We start from the raw sequence: 17,575 nt of genomic DNA, 5'->3' as shown, positions 1-17,575 counted from the left end.
CATGGGCGTAGCGAGGGGGGAGCCTGGGTGGGCACGGCCCCTCCCAGGGAACCTGGTGCCCTCCCCAGGAAATCACAGCCGAAAAAGTGTTGAGTCGATTTGTAAAAACCTAAAGCTAAAATAAAAGTTTTGAATACTAAAAAAAGGTGAACGGCTTGCTCGGTGCCCAATAATGAACAATAATTTGAAATAATTCAATTTTGTGTCAGGTTGGCCTCCACTAGGCCCCCCCATAACAAAACTCTGGCTACGCCCATGAGAATATAGACTTTTCCTCCACCAGCATTTGCTTATGTTCTAAACCTACACGCTTGTTAGTAAGATTTCCTTTTGAGGAGAAGCGCTTATCGCAATAACAACGAGATTTTCTAATATATCCAACGCAATATTTTCCATAACGATTTCTTAGCAACGTAGCGGGAATACTTCACAACCACTTATCGATGATAAAGTGTGGTTTTAAAGCTAAAATTTCGACAAAAAATTCCAAGCACACCGTACAGCATGACGTATACGTTATATGAACCTCACAACACTAGCGGCATCTCGTGGTAAAAACCAGAACTACGGCTACGGAATCGTTCTGTAATTAGACGCCAGTGATATATCTGGACGGACCAACCCCGAAAAATTCCTGAGGATTTTTCAACCCGTCTGGATTCAATCCTGGGTCCCTCAGAGCGGCAGGCTGCTATCTTGACCGCTCGACCATCCGTCCTAGTTTTTATATGGTTTTTTTTTCTTAAATTTTTTTCTGACCTGTGGGTAATTAGAGAGCCTTTTTTTTAGCAAGCCCATAGACTCACAACGGAATTGCCAGGCGGGAAGAGATGGGGCTTGACATATCCGGACGGACCACCCCCGAAAAATTCCTGGTATTGGGAGATCGGATCACTTTGAGAGATCGGGGATCAAATCCGAACGGATTTGATCCCCGATCTCTCAAAGAGATAAGCAGCCACTTTAATCATTCGACCATGCGGCCGCTTATTCTTTCGTTGTGGATACTTTCCTGAAAAATCAATGAGGGAAGATACTGTATAGAAAAATAAAGGATTGGTTCCAGATCTTAAAAACTAGTAAAAATAATATGATAAACCAATTACTATTTAAACAAAACACTTTAATTTTTGTTAGTGAATCAGAAGCGGGACGACGTAAACTTACTTATCGGGAAAATTTAATAAATTTATTTTAATGTTATTTTTTTATTTGACTTTTTCAATTAAATCCGGTGGACAAAAACTATTCCGTATTGGGAGGAATACATTGGATTAGATTGATGGGGTAAGGCAAGGATGGTAAACTTGTGGCTCACGCAACAATTTTAAGGTGCCCGTATTGGATGTTTAGAAAATATCAGGTTGTTAGAAATGATTATTTTTTTAAATACAGTATTTACTAGATTTCAAAACTTTATATATGTGGTGTGAAAGCGAGATCCTAAAAGCTGTCGTGAAAAATCTTGAAGTCTTTAATTGTGAAACCTGACAGAGAAAATAAAATAAAATTATCGAATCCTTTTTTTCTGTAATTAATTGATGTTTAATCATTGGATTTTTATCTATGAAAGAATATATATACATATGTATTTAACTCTTTCCGCCCTTCCTTGTTAAATGTGCTTGCTAAAATAAGCCATTTTAGTGCCGACAGGGCGGAAAGAGTTTTAAAAAAGTATAAACAATCTATTCATTTCACTAAATAATCAAATTAAGCTTAAATGGTATATAAAATTTGGGTTTTGGTTTGATTGTTAACAACGGGTTGGTAACTTTCCCGGCTGTTATGAGTTTTTATTTAAAAAATAACTTTTATAATATGCAAAATTAAAAAATTTGTGTCGCCATCTATTAACATATTTTGTTCTAAAAACTTTCTATATTTTTAATTACTATAAACTGGCAAAAGGCTTAATTTTGAGAGTAGGGATGAGTTTTATGAAAAAGTATAAATGTTAGTAACGAATAAAATCTTCATTAAGTCCTACCCACTCTATATATGACACACGATCCCTCTCTATCTCGCCACTTCCTGGACCTTTCACCTCAAAATTTAACAGCATCAATGCCCCTCATATACAAGCCACCATGCCAAATTTCATTTCTTAATATTACCCAATCCTGAGATATTAAGCGAAATAGATGCCAACCACACAAACACATACATACATACATACAGTGGTGATATTCAGCGGGTTCGCACAGGTTCGGCCGAACCCGTTGTTAACATTTTCAAAGTTTTCCGAACCTTGTTAAACATATGTAACATTTCTCAATGGTTTGATTCTTTTAAAAATATTAAAATATACGTATTATACTCTGTAACACTACTAAACTAGAGCCTTCCGATGCACTATTTGAGCGAAAAAAAAAAATTGTTAAGGAAAAATTTTCTGTTACGAACCCTTTGTTAAATATTTCGAATGTCATCCCTGCATACATATCCATAGAATTTATATATATACATATATATTTTTACTTTTTTGGATTCAGGAGGTCTCAAAACGTGGAGAGTTGCAAAAAACTCGTAGGGTCAAATTTGACACGATTTCATTACTTTCTCTTGTTATGTATATATAACAGCTGGGAAAGTAAAATACATTTCTTTTCAGCTATATCATAAGCTAATAATTAATAACAGTTTGTGTCTTGTTCAGTTTTATAAAAACTATTTTAACAATACGAATGTTCTGTATGAAACCTGAAATTCTTAAAACATTTTTATTCCGTAATCTTTATTAGTCAATATATTTTAATATATACGTATTATTTTATGCGGAAGTTCGAGCTTTTTCAAAGCTAATTTTAGCACAACGCTTTAATCTCAAATATTTCTAAAGCGTAAATATTGTAAAATTTCCACATAAACCAATCAGAAAAATCTATCCCTAATGACATCAGCGCCGTGTGACGGATGCGGTCTTTTTACGAAGTTTGTTTTCCTTCGCGCAGTCTACTTTATCCTGTATATTCTTGTCATTAATGTGCGACGTGGCAGGTGAGATCTTCGAAGTTGCTAAAATACATTTTTTAAATAATTTATCAGATGTAATTGCTCTTAGCGATAACTATATATACGAACAGATCTTCCGGTTCGAGAATAGCATTTGCCCAGATCACGTTAGTATCAATTAGAGTAATGTATTTTAAGAATGATGCAATTCATTTTTCTGCATCTCTATCCTAAAAGACTGAATTTTAATTTTGCTTGTTAGAAATAGTGAAAATATTATTATTTTGGTAAGTATTTAAAGCTTGATGTGTATTATCTGTAATTAAATATGAAATTGGACTGATTTATTGGAGAAAATAAACATTAAATTGTGTTTGAATATTAACATATTGATAATCGTTTATAATTGATTTTGTTGTCAATATATTAAAACAAAAGTAACATGTTAAGCTGTTGCTTACAGGGAAAGGGCTTAATTTTTGTTTTAGACTCTTACATTATTAAATAAAATGTTTATTTCTTCATATTTATTTTCAGATATTGTGATATTTGAAGCGTAACAAACATGACAATAATCCACAAAACCTTTTTTATAACAGTGTTGTGTCCTATAACAATCTTCACGAAAGTTTTCAACCTCCACCGAGGTCTGCTTCAGGTCTGCCGCATTATTTACATCTTGGGCGCCATCGTTCCAGCGGTCAAGAAGAGACGCCGTTTAGTCACCACCTGAAGCAGACCTCGGTGGAGGTCGAAAACGTTCGTGAAGATTGTTATAGGACACAACACTGTTATAAAAAAGGTTTTGTGGATTATTGTTACTCAACGCAATGTTCGGATTAGTAGTCGTTTTGTGTAACAAACATGAGCGTGTAAGAAAATTGTCTATAATATTAACAATTAAAAAAATAAAATGCTGCGACTGTGATACTCTGTCTTTGTATCGCTTGTCTTTTTGTGCATGTGCGGTAATATCTGAAGCTTATTTGCTTGTGAGGACGTAATATGTAATCGCAAGCAAAAATATGTGAAGAAATAAGTTTTATCTAACGACGTAAAACAATTCGGAGTATTTTCCTGAAAATAGTCGTAAATGCATTTTGGGTTTTCATTTCCATACTTATGTAGTAATTTTTTTGTGTTTATTAAATTTTCACTTTGATCCCGAAGTGTTTGTGCCCATCATTGGTCTGATAAGCCCTCACTATTATCTGCCTCACGGTTGTTGATAATTTAATTAATATAATATTTGGAGCTGTTCAACTTCTTAAATATTTAAGTTATTTTATATATACATTTACGATGTGTATATATCTTCATGATTGATTTTATTTATTTATCTCTTTTTCAGTTATTCTGAAAATTGAAATTTTGAAAATTTACAATGCCTGCCACAGATGAGTCAATTACAATAAAATCTAATTTAACAACAACAGCTATCCAAGGAGAAAAAAATCGGCAAAAAACAAAAGCCCAGTTGAAAGCAGAAAGAAAAGCAGCATTTGAGGCTCAGCATGGCAATTTGCTTTCTGAGAAAAAGGCTGCCACTACAAAAAAGAGTAAGGCAGAAAGAAGAGCAATTCAGGAAGCTCAAAGAGCTGCAAAACAAACAAACAAGCAAGCAAATGTTAAAAATAAAGATAAAACAGAAAAATCTCAAGAAAATCAAGTAAAAACTGAGAACTTGAATGAAAACAAAGTTAATAAAGTTGTTGGTGATGATATAACATCAAATACAGAAAAAGTTGGAGAAGAAAAAACAAATAAATTAGAAATTGAAACTATTACTCACTCTGTAGAAAAAAGTAAAACTTTGGAATTTGAAAATCATCAAAAAACTGACTTTAAGAAAGTACGTTTATTTTCACATCTCTCTCTTCGTTCTTGGGATAATACTAATACGAAGTTTGTAGGACTTTCAGGAAGTGTCATTCATCCAGCTATTATAAAATTAGGCTTAAAAACAATCTCGGGAACAATATCTGGTTCTAATGGTCGTGCTGTTGCTTTATTAGCTGCATTTAAGGAAGTTATAAAAGATTATGTAACTCCACCTCAGAAGGAGTTATCAAGAGATCTAGAATCAAAAATAAAACAGTATGTTAATTTTCTTAATCAGTGTCGACCACTATCAGTCAGTATGGTGAATACTGTCAAATTTTTACGTTGGCAGGTAACACATATCCCAAATGATATATCAGATGCTAAGGCTAAAGATCAACTAAATAAAGCAATTGATGATTTTATTCATGTAGAAATTGAACTTGCTCAAGAAGCAATATCTGGATATGCATTTGAAAAAATTTCAGATGGTGATGTAATAATGACATATGCTTGCTCTTCTTTAGTAAAGAAAGTACTGTGTGATGCTTTCAAAAAAGGGAAGAAGTTTAGAGTAATAGTAGTGGATTCAAGACCTAAATTAGAAGGACAGGCAACGCTTAAACATCTTATGGCCCATGGAATACCTTGTTCTTACATTTTTATTAATGCCATTTCTTATGTTATGAAAGAGGTAACATCAGTGATGTTGGGTGCTCATTCTTTGCAAGCAAATGGATATGTTATGTCTAGAATTGGTAGTTCCCAGATTTCATTAGTAGCTCATGCCTATAATGTACCTGTTTTAGTTTGTTGCGAAACATACAAATTCTGTGAGAGAGTACATACTGATGCCTTTGTTCATAATGAATTAGGTGATCCAAATGACCTGACAAAAATCATATCTTCAAAGAATAAGGAATGTTTAACAGAATGGAAGGATATACCTTCATTACATCTTTTAAATTTATTATACGATGTCACTCCACCTGATCTAGTTGCTATGGTAATTACAGAAAAAGATAAATTACCATGCACTTCAGTTCCAGTAGTGTTGAGAGTTAAATATGCTGGAATTCTAGATTCTTAAAATGAATGCTGTATAAAATTGTATGCTTTTCTTTCTTAAAAGTATTGTAACTAAAAATCTAATCTAATTGTTTTTCACCTATATGTATTGTTTTATTTGGAGTATAATTTTTATATACTTAAATCTTTCATAAAATAAATTAACAGAAAAAATATTTTTTAGACAAAAAATTGTTTAAAAAAATTAATAATCATCACCGTTATTTATTAATAAAGCTTTCTTTTGAGTAAGATGATTGTATTTAAAGCTGCATAAAGCAGAATGTGTAAAAAGAAATGATATATAACATTATTAAAATTTAGTGAATAGTTTTTTAAATGATTCTTCAGATAAAATACAAAACTGAGAGGTTATTGCAGAATCCTACTGAACAATGCTGAGATGAATTTTTATGCTAGCTGCATTTTTTTTGCTTTCACATACGATAAAATAAATCGTTTTATGACAAGTTTCCTATAGTTTTTGGTGTCTTTGGCTCATTTTTTTTATAAATAGCCTTATTACTGTAACAAGTCAGTGAACAAAACATTATTCAATTCCAAATTGTTTTTATATTAATATTAGTCCTTATTTAAAAAAATATCCAATGTGGGCAGAAAATTTCAATTTAAAAAACTTTATAAAAAAAAATACATGGGAAACCTCATTCTGTTCTGACTTTAGATTTGATTCACACATTCAAACAACACTTATATCAAGGAAAGGATTATTTTCACTTTCATCATACAACTGTAAGTTGCCTATCCATTAGCTACCACTGTTTTTATTTCATAAAACAAGGATTAATATTACTTGTATTTTCCAAATTGTTTTTATCAATTCCAGGAACGATTTTTAAATTCATGTCTTAGCTGATAGAAAGTTTAATGTGGGTAACCAGATATTACCAAATCTTTTTAAAAATATTGCAGTCTTAGTTATATATATACTCTATACTCTTTTTTTCTTCCTTGCCAAAACCTCAAATTATACTCATTTCATTTAAAAATTATTTCTTACAATTAGGCTAGTTTTCATTTTTAGAAAGATGTATTTAATTTTAAGGAAAAACTTTTTAATCACCAGATCTGGTGGATTTTTTTTCTTGTTGCTTTGAAATATATGAATTTGTTTTCATTGTTGGTAGCTGGAATTGTGTTGTGTATTTCAATTTATTTCTTCAGAATTAGGCAATATTGTGGAGAAAGTTCCAGCATTTGAAAATAGTTATCCCTGCAAAGGTAGGTTTTTGTGTAGCATGCACATCTAATTTAAATCTTTTATCCTGCTTTAAATGCTTCCAAAGTATCAGTTATCAAGACTTCCTACTATAATCTTTTGTTTATTGTCACAATACCCCTTTGAGATCAGTTAATTGCATCTTGTACCCTGTAGTATTCAGAAAAAGTTGTTCAAGAACTGAACTGTGAACATTTCAAATAACCTACATCAATACTGTTTTATATTCCTATAGGTGAATATGTGAACATTCAAAAAAATGTTTCTAAATTCTAAGTTTATATACCAGGGATGGGCAAGCAAAAGTTCAGTGGGAGACAAAATGTAGGTTTTGCAAAATGCATGGGAGCCACAGTTCTGTACTTTATTCTGTACTGCAATTTTATTATATAACAAATATAAAACACATTGAATTTTTTTAATAAACATATTTTCACAAAATTCTGGAAATAAAATTGTAAAAATAATAAAGCAGATTAACACTTTCAGCAAGAACCACATTTGCCCATATCTGTTATATATAGTGTGTATTTTTTCCTTTGTTAGGTAAACAAAAAAAATTAGGTAATGTTAGGTAAAAAACAAAAATTTGACTTTATACAATGGTATATTGGTTCACTAAAGTGCAAATTCACATATATATAATTGAAAATGAACACTGAATTGTTAATCATCATACTCATCTGATTTTATTTATGAGATTATAAAACATTTATGGTAACAATATCAATTGGATTATGATGCAAACAAAATCTCAAATTGTCACATTAGTGTCATAAATTATTGATTTAAAATGATCTAATTTACATAGTTACTGGGTTTGCTAAGCTTTAACAGAATATTTTGAAAGCAATTACTTTAGTAGTACATTGATAGAAGTATATAGAGAATGAGTAGAATAATATGGACTGGGTATAGCTTCAGAAAATTCAGAATAGTTGCCTACTATATTTACTATAATCAGAGGAAAGAATTGTGCATTTTTGAAGATGACTGAAAGATGATTCTAGAAAGCAGTCATGTTCAATCACAAATGCAGTAATAATAAAAGTGAAGGCAATTTAAAATCATTTTTATTAGTATTCATCAGTTACCCATTTTCCTTTCTTATTGAAATTAAAACTTTCCTTAGTTTTACAAACCTTTCTAATAATAATAATGAAAGAATTGTTATCATTTTCTACTTAGGAAATAGAAGATAATTTCCTCATTTTGAGAAATATCAATGTGTTGAATCTTAATAATTGGGCTACAATTTTCAAAAGTTCAACCTACAAATACCTATTTGTTTATGTTCTTCCTTAAATCTCAGCATTTAAAATAAAACTATATCAATTTCACATCTCTATTTATTACATAAATTGATTTTACAATTATGATACATAAGAAAAAAGTGCAAAATTTACAATAATATTTACATCATGATTAGACAAAATAATTTTTCTTATATACTTTCATTTATAATTATCAAAATTCATGTTTTAATCTATTTTTTCAATAGCATATGGTTTGTCTTTGTCTTCATTATATGCCTTATAAACAAATAAAGCAAGAATTATATGTATTGCAATAACACTAACAGCAGTAGCATAAATGTAACTCTGATTGCTTGAAACATTAAATATATTTTCTACAATAGATTTTGAGAGGAAAAATGAAGTCACAGGAAATGTAATCATGAGCAAACTGTATATTAGAAGAACTTGAAAAGGATTCTGAGTCTGTGCCATTTTTCTTTACATAAAAAATCTGCAAGAAATTTGAACATTAAAATCATTTAAGAACAAATGTTTATTAATAAACAGGGTAATTATTTTCATAATATTTTTAATCTTATTTAATAATTTTCTATGTAAATTTATAATTAATGCAATTTTTAAGTATAAAGTAATTTTACTGAAATCTAGTCAATGGCATGCACAATATTTGGACAGATATTATAAATAAAACATTTAAAATGCAACTTCATTAGCATATTAGGACTACCACAATTCATTTTCTTTATTCACAATGTAACAAAAGTTGTAAAATGATAGAAAATTATAAAAATTGACTTGTTCAAATTAATCAGCAGCTTAGTAATTTTTATAAATTCCTTTAATGCAATTTGAGAAATATAAATATTTTTAACTTACTGTATAACTGTATGCAATAAAAAATTAAGCTTAGCAAAATTTCATTTAAAAAAAACATTACTATCAAATGTTAAGATACAAATTCCAAAATTATCTTAAAAATTTCAAATAATTTTAACAGTACATAAAATATTTTTTTAGCAATTTAAAATCCAGATATTTGAATTTTTACCTGTATATAACATTGCTTAATTAATTTTGAAATATTAATTATACAATAATGTCAATTTGAGAACTGCATTGTAACATCACAAACCATGTTTATAAAACAAGCTTAATCAAATTCTGCAATGGTCCTATAACCACAGAGAAGTTAACTGAGAAAAATCATACTGGAAATACAGTAGAACCTCGAAAACTCGGCCTAATGTGGACCGAAGGGTGGCCGAGTTTGTGAAAATGCTGGGTTATCAGGAATGGGGTTAAAAAAGAATAAGTATGCGTGTTTCCTCAGAAAATAGTGTACTGTAATTGTATGTATTGTTTGCTGGAGAATACAACAGAGAATAAACTGCCCAAATACCCTTAAACAAAGGAAAAGTACATACTTTATGAAGGCATAGAGCCTTTACTACATGAAAATGAAAATTAATGAATACAGTGCGCACAGTAATTTAGCTGATAAGACAGACCTCAGAAAAATACTTTATGAGAGCTTTTATATTTTTATAAAGCTGTCTATAATGAAAATTAATTAACTAAGGATTTTTTTGGCCTGCCAGGGTGTGGCCGAGTTATCCGGAGTGCCGGGTTATCGAGAGCCGAGTTTTCGAGGTTCTACTGTATTAACTGCCTCAGTATGGTTGAAATATTAAGTGTTAGCTATCAATATGCTAGACAACTTTATGTAATTTATACCAAGTAGTGAATCCTTTGCATTTTTTGTTTTGAATTACTTGGCTTTGTATAATAAGCCATAATTAAAATTCTAGATTCAAAAATATGTTTCAAGAAAGTATACACACACACACTATTCTTTGGGAAATAAATATAAAACCTAATTTAATTAGAACATTATAAACTGTGAGCATTTTTTGTAAACTATGTCATAAAACCACGTGAAAAAATAAAACACTTAACATTTTATTTCAATAGGTCTGTTAATAGTAATATTAATAAACTACTTTTTTATTCTAATATTCATGGTTTTTTCTATTTTTTAAATTGAAGAACATTTTGTAACTAATTTTTAATGCCTCCAAAATTATTCTGTTCTTTAATGTATTGTTAATGTCAGTTTTTATCATGTAATTATTTATGATCTTTTAATTTTGTAAACTTATATTTATCAGAAATTATAATGATTGATAGTGTTGTATTGTTTGTAATAAAGTCACAAGCAAATAAATCATACAGTGATAAAGCACATATATAAAACAGATATATATGTTTGAATGTATAGTTCGAAAGTTACAGATTGTTGAGAGAACAATCAGTGGTGCAGCAGTGGACATCTGTGGACCCAAAAAAACTTGGGTGATATTTTTGTAAAATATGGTATAATAAATTAGTTTTTTTAAAATATATTTCAGACATAAATCAAGTTTGCTAGAAACTAAAGCATTATTATCTATTTCTTTATGAAAGGAACATTAATCCACACCAATGCTTTGCCAGACCATCTTTGTTTCATCAATGTCATATATGCATTTTTATACATCATAATTTTATTCATTTTAATATAATATTGACAATTTTAAATGATGTAGCTATTGAACACTACTGGTCAGTTATGGTACAAAACCTTATTGGATTGTTAAAGGTTAAAATTCTTACTGAAATAATTATCCAACTATAGATTCGGTGCTGTAATAGAAAATCCAAGTAAGTCACTTCTCATTAAATGATTATTGACACAAAGGGTTTTAAAAATTGTTCAGTGATAAAAAATTATATTCACTAATTGAAGTAAGTACATAAACAGTATGCCTGAGTGTATAATTTGTCATTACTGAATCAATGTCTTTTTGAGAAGTTAAATTGCTAGTAATCATGTCATATAGCAACTTCAACAATCATGATCATGGAAGATTTGATTTTTGTTTAAGCTGTAATAATCCTGTTAATGACTATAGCTTTTCAAAAACCTAGATTTAAAACAAAGCAGGAATTACGATATATTGTGTTGATGTAAGTCAAAGTATTTTGTCTATGACTGAAATTTAATGCAACTGCTTGACCACTGAATATTATTTTTGCAAATATATACAACTCGGCAAGGTCAATGTCACAATGAAACCAGAAATTTGATCTGTGGGCCAGGATGTTAGAGATCAAAGTTTGCCATGTAAAGTCTATGGACAGATGCTGATTGTAAGCTGGTTGTGTGCTATATGTCAATCAAGTTTCCAAATGCTGTCAATTTACATTGACCTCTATGACAATTTTTTATTTTAGATTTAGATCAGTTTTATACCCTTTTTTTCCCACATAGTTTTAGTTTTCTATGCCATGGAGCTCAATTTTGTTTTCCTAGAAAATACATGGTAATAAAACAAAAGTAATTCACTATTTCATTTAAATACCAAATTTAATTTCATAAATATGCATTTTTTTATTGTATTGTTCATAACAATTACATAAAATATGATAATATAATATATCAAAAATTTTTATGATCATAAACTGGAAGCTGTTTGTGACATACTACACTAAAAACAGATTCCATTAATGTTTGTCACCGAAAATGAATTATGGCTGTCAGATGAGAAATGACTGCATAATATCATCTATCTTACATTAATTAAACAGAATTCTATAAAACTAAGAGAAATGTTATATGAAAATTATTACCAATAATATATACTTTTGGAGAAAACTTGCAATGATAAAATTGAATTGACTAATAGAGCAGTAACTATTCTTACAAGGTTGACTGGAATATTTTAAAATGTAATTTGATGCAGATACACAATTTGATACTTTTAACCTATTCAAGGTTTGGTTTTACTTTCAAATTTATGAAGAAGAGCATAATCCACAAATCCCATGAAGTCAATCTAAAAATTTTCAACATATATAAATTAGTTTAAATAAAAAATCTTAGGTAGATACATTATCATTATTATTAGACATGCTATTATAAACTCTCTTAACATCAAGTATACACACTTTTCTATTAATTGTTTAGAACAACTCTTACCAAATTATCTGATATAATTGTCATGGATACTGTGCATATACCATATTTACTCGCATATAAGACAATGTTTTTATTCATTTTTCACTGCTTCAAAAACCTAGGTTGTCCTATACGTACAAGCAAAGGATTCTTTACATTTTTTGCAATAATTTTTGTAAACCATGTATTTGCATTTTTTACCAGATGCTCTCACCCTGTGGTGTTTAAAAACAAAAGTATTTTGTCTGAGTTGTTTGAATCATTCTAGTGTATTGTCAGGTGTAAAGTTGAATAGCAGTAGGAAAAGCAAAGCTTTTGAATTGAATTCCAAAATCACACAGGAGCCCGAAATAAGTTTTAATCCATCCTCATGTGAAAACAGATGATTATTCCAAAATCAGAATTCGGAGAAACTCTTAAGTGTAATCAACAGAGAGTGGACTTGACTGTCAAGAATTGGCAAAAAAGGTTAACGATTGTTCAGCTTTACATGAACAAATTATATTGTTGATGTTACAAGATTTTTCTTTAAAGTTTAAAATGCCAGTAATTTTTGTGGGACAATGTGTGCATTTACATGCATTTGATAGTTTATTTGTGATTAAAATAAAATAAAATTAGAATTGTATTAATAAATCTAATTTTCTTTATTTTGATCTTTGAAGTCACACCTCATCCTATACATGGGATCACCTTATACGTGAGTAAATACTGTAATTTAACTTTGTTTGAGTCCAACCAATATAATTTATATAAACATCCAAACCCAGTAGTTATATATTACTTAGCATTTAATTAATAATAATAGTAGTAATATAGCATAATATAATTTAGCAATCATTTGGCTTCAATATAATTTATATTTTCAAACTCTATATAAGTAACATAGTACATACATGTTTGTAATAGTCTAATGGGCTTAAACTGTGCAGATTAAAAATGTCAATTGAAAACTTATTTTTTTATAACTAGAATGCCATACAGTTACAAATACAGCTCTGAATGAGGCAGTTGGAACCTTATTAGAATTGTAGACCATGCCCGTAGGAATATTATCTGAGTGCATGGAAGCATGTACCGGGTACCAGTTTATTATCTCAGATACTGGTACTGTAGTACATGTTTCCATGTACCGGTACTACAGTATATCTTAGTTCGAAAATATTATTTATATTCATCGTTCTTACAACTACACTCGGATCAAATCACCGTCAGCGTGACATACAAAGACTTAAAATAATAAATGTTTTACTGTTAAAAGTCTAGAACATAATCATACATGCCCTCCTCTTCTTCTTAATGTGAAAAGTTGGACGCCTGCTACGAGGCTTTAGCGTCCCGCCTATGTTTGTTTGCTGGCTAGCCGTCCTCTAGCGGTGAAAACAGGCAATAACTAGTAGGTGATTATTGTTGGTAGAGGAGGTGGCACTCACTAGTAGCGGAACATTTTGGAGTACTCTTTAATTAATTAAAGTAGATAATCAACAAGGTCTTAGATTATATTCTAAGACCTTGGATAATCAAGGCTCCTGACAGGTGGCGGGAGGAGAGAGGTTAATGTAATTGGAGATCTTGGCGTTATTTGGTGTGCTGAGAGGATAGTCGTTTAGAATTTTTTGCCGGATATTGTCGAAATTGGGACATTAGTCGAGGCGGTGCGAGGATATGTCGATCTGGTCGGGACATGTGCTGCATTTATCCGTTTGTTTAATTTTCCGGGTGAACAGAAAGTGGTCTGTAAACAGCGAGTTAGTTCTGGCACGATTAATTAACAAGGACGTTTATGCTTCGATCGATGATGGAGAGTATGCTGATGTGAGAGTAGTCTTGTAGCCAGGGGTAATTGAAGCGATTAAGATAATGGTTCTAGACGTCTTCCATGATCTGCTGGTGATCGAGGAGCAGAACCCCATGGAGGTCTTCAGGTGTGATGTAGTTGGCGGATTACTTTTGGTGAGAGCGTCGACTTTTTCGTTGAAATCGATGCCTAGGTGGGCCGGAGTCCAAACAAGGTGTAAGTGTTTGTCTTGGCAGTAGTGGGTGTGGAGGCATTCGTGAATGATATGAATGATGGTAGGGGAGTTGACATTATAATTAGCCAAGGCAGTGAGGATCGATTTGGAATCTGTGCAGATGATAGCATTGTCACAAGAGGTAGTAGAGGCATAAGAGATTGCCTGCAGGATGGCATAACCTCGGCCATGAAGATGGAGGAGTCAGGGTGAAGGGTGTAGTGGGCAGTGACGTTGTGAGTGTCGTCGATGTACGTAGCTGAAACTCTGTGGGATGAATTGGACCCGTCAGTGGCAATGAAGGTGAGGGAAGGATGATGGCTGCGCCAGTTCCCAAACAAAAGGCAGATGCTGTCGTTAGGGTTGTTTGTGCACTGGAAGTCGTTGTCATCGAGAGATATATAGTGGAGGGTGTGAAGGCGGGAGTTGTGCGAGTGGAGATTGTCTTGTAAGATGATGTGGCGGGAGATCCAGTTGCGGGTGAAATGGTTGAGCGGAATCTTGACCAGGGCAGCACCGTCTGGGTGGTGAATATGTTGTAGAAACGAGATTCTACAGCATATTCATCGGAAGATACGGTCATCGTTCGCTTTTTTTAGGTACGTGCTGTACTGGTTGATGATGATCTTTTGGAAGCGCAGTTCGATCGTGGTCCTTTTGGCTGCCCGGACGGTAACAATATTGTTGGTTGTAGGGTGAGACCCAGGCATAATTTGAGGTACTGAGTCTGGATTGAGTCGAGGATTTTGTAATGGATGGGCGTGAGGGATGCGATGCCAGAGATTGTGTAGGTTATAATGCTACCGATGATACTGTCGGCTATGATGATGAGATCTTTGGGGCATACTTCCTGAGAAGGAAGCGCCACCTTTGATAACATGCAATTAAGAGACAGTATAAAGTGTTCCCATACTAAATGTGAAAAAAATATATATATTTTATCTAAATGTGCCAAAATTGTCTACCAAATGAATATTATTATAAACAAATTCAATTTATAAAGTAATAAAATTCAAAATTATTCAACTTGTTCATATTTATTGATACCATACTTTCAACCTGCAATATGAAAAACAGTTGACATCAAATGAAAAAGCTAATATTTATAGTAAGATAAACCTCATATTCTTCTGTATTTTTATTTTTGAATATGCTGTAGATTGTATAAAACAATAATATTTTTTCCCTCTTTCTGCCAATTCAGGGAATCGGAAACCATAACAGTATAAAATTACTGGTTTTCGGATCCTTTACCATACCCATTATGGATTTGGTCGAATCCATAATGGGTATGGTAAGGGGATTCATAATGGGATTCATGGAGTTTTTCGACTACTCGAGTTCGATTTCGGATCCTCCAGGCTCGGATAAGCTGACAACTTAACCGCCTTGGCTATCCGGACGTCTAGAAGTACAATAGAACCTCGATTATCCGGACCTCTATTATCCGGATTGTTCAAAATAAACAAAAATTTTACGAATTTGCTGATTTGCACTTGGCGAATTACGACACTGTTTATGTACGCGATGGAATGTATAACATTTTTTGTTTCAACAACGTCTCACCCGGCACAGTGGTCGTAAACTCTTAAATATATTTTGCGTCGTAATAAAAATATAACTTGACATACGTATTTGTAAATAATTTATACCCAAATTACATCATTTCTATAACCAAGGGCGGCGTAAGGCATGGGCGACGTGGGCCACCACCTATGCCTCGCGGTCCGAAGGGCCTCGCGCCTCGAAGGCTTATGCATTACTTAGAAGCCGAGAACGCGACGAAAACATTTTACTCGTCATAAAACGATAAACAGTTTGTCAAATTTTTATTCATAAAAATGCAGTTTCAACTGCTTTTTGTTTTATAAATTCCGTATTCTTGAGCCACTAGAGGGCCTTTTAAACAATAGGTAGTCTGTTAGCGCTGGTCAGTAGTAGTACAAATTCAATAAAACATTTGTTTCTTGAAATTTTGATCACGATTTAAATACACTATTTATTTTTAATATTACCGATATGTCATCGAAAAGAAAACGTGTTGTATTATCATTAAAAGACAAATTAAAGTATTTGTTTCGATTATCCGGATTTTTCCTCATCCGGACTACCTTCATCCCCAATTAGTCCGGAAAATCGAGGTTCTACTGTACTAGTTTCAATGTTTTAAATCAGTGTTCCGTAACCGTGTGTCGTGAATGGTGAAAGGAACATATTCTATTAATTTCAACTTTATTTATATATTTTTTATCACAGTCGTGTTTTTTATGCTTGTATTTCATTCACTGATGAAATAAGATTTTGTTAAAACACTAAACACATATGTCGTCCCAGTACTCACTTATTCTTTTGGAGTTATACATTGGACTCACACAGATCTTGATCAACTCCAAATGAAAACAAGAACAACACTTACTAAGCATAAACAACATCATCCTAAATCTGCCATAGAAAGATTAACCCTTCGACGTAAAGATGGCGGACGTGGCCTGACCGAAATAGTTAACCTCCACTACAAACAAATACAGTCACTGCGAGAGTTTTTCTACAGGAAACAAGAAACATCACAATTACATAAAGCAGTAACTCTAGCAGACTCAAATAACACACCACTAAACTTACACTCACATCATACAGACTTGACACAACATATAAAAAGCATAGACACCATCAAGCAATCGTGGGCTCGAAAGGAACTCCATGGCAGACATCCCTATAACCTGGCCCAGGATTTTGTTGACAAAACTGCGTCAAACAGCTGGTTAGATCGGGGATGCCTCTTTGGAGAGACGGAAGGATTCATGATTGCCATACAGGATCAGGTCATAAATAATAAAAACTACAGAAAACACATACTCAAAGATACAACACTCACAAATAACACATGCAGAAAACGTCACATCATGCCAGAAACTATACAACACATTCACTTCTGGGTGCAAGCTCTTGGCACAGACAGATTACTTACATAGACACAATCAAGTAGCAAATATAATACACCAAGAGCTTGCAAACAAACACAAATTATTAGACATCCATGAACCATACTACAAATATATTCCACAGACAGTANATCCATGAACCATACTACAAATACATTCCGCAGACAGTATTGGAAAATAACACGCACAAAATGTACAACAACAGAGCCATAATCAGACCAGACATCACACTCATTGACAAACACGATAAAATCACATACATTACAGACATAGCCATTCCA

At 32.0% G+C, this 17,575-nt stretch overlaps 1 protein-coding gene across 3 annotated transcripts; it reads left to right on the top strand.

Annotated features, from left to right (window-relative positions):
- Window positions 1-2,866: 2,866 nt before the first annotated feature.
- LOC111613459 (translation initiation factor eIF-2B subunit delta-like) lies at window positions 2,867-5,947 on the top strand. 3 transcript variants are annotated; one of them, XM_023354815.1, is made up of 2 exons: window positions 2,867-3,000; window positions 4,307-5,947. In XM_023354815.1, the coding sequence occupies exon 2, from the start codon at window positions 4,340-4,342 to the stop codon at window positions 5,864-5,866; it is 1,527 nt and encodes a 508-aa protein (XP_023210583.1). In that variant the 5' UTR covers window positions 2,867-3,000; window positions 4,307-4,339; the 3' UTR covers window positions 5,867-5,947. The 3 variants fall into 3 exon arrangements, with proteins under 3 accessions (XP_023210583.1, XP_023210584.1, XP_023210582.1); XM_023354816.1 differs by having other exon boundaries at window positions 2,993-3,122; XM_023354814.1 differs by lacking the exon at window positions 2,867-3,000 and adding an exon at window positions 3,107-3,242.
- Window positions 5,948-17,575: the final 11,628 nt, after the last annotated feature.

Source organism: Centruroides sculpturatus, unplaced genomic scaffold (assembly GCF_000671375.1).
Source record: "Centruroides sculpturatus isolate CEXI.00-Female unplaced genomic scaffold, Cexi_2.0 scaffold1739, whole genome shotgun sequence".
Classification (NCBI taxonomy): Eukaryota; Metazoa; Arthropoda; class Arachnida; order Scorpiones; family Buthidae; genus Centruroides; species Centruroides sculpturatus.
Note: the sequence above shows the minus strand (reverse complement) of the source record. Positions and strands in the feature narration are given on the sequence as shown.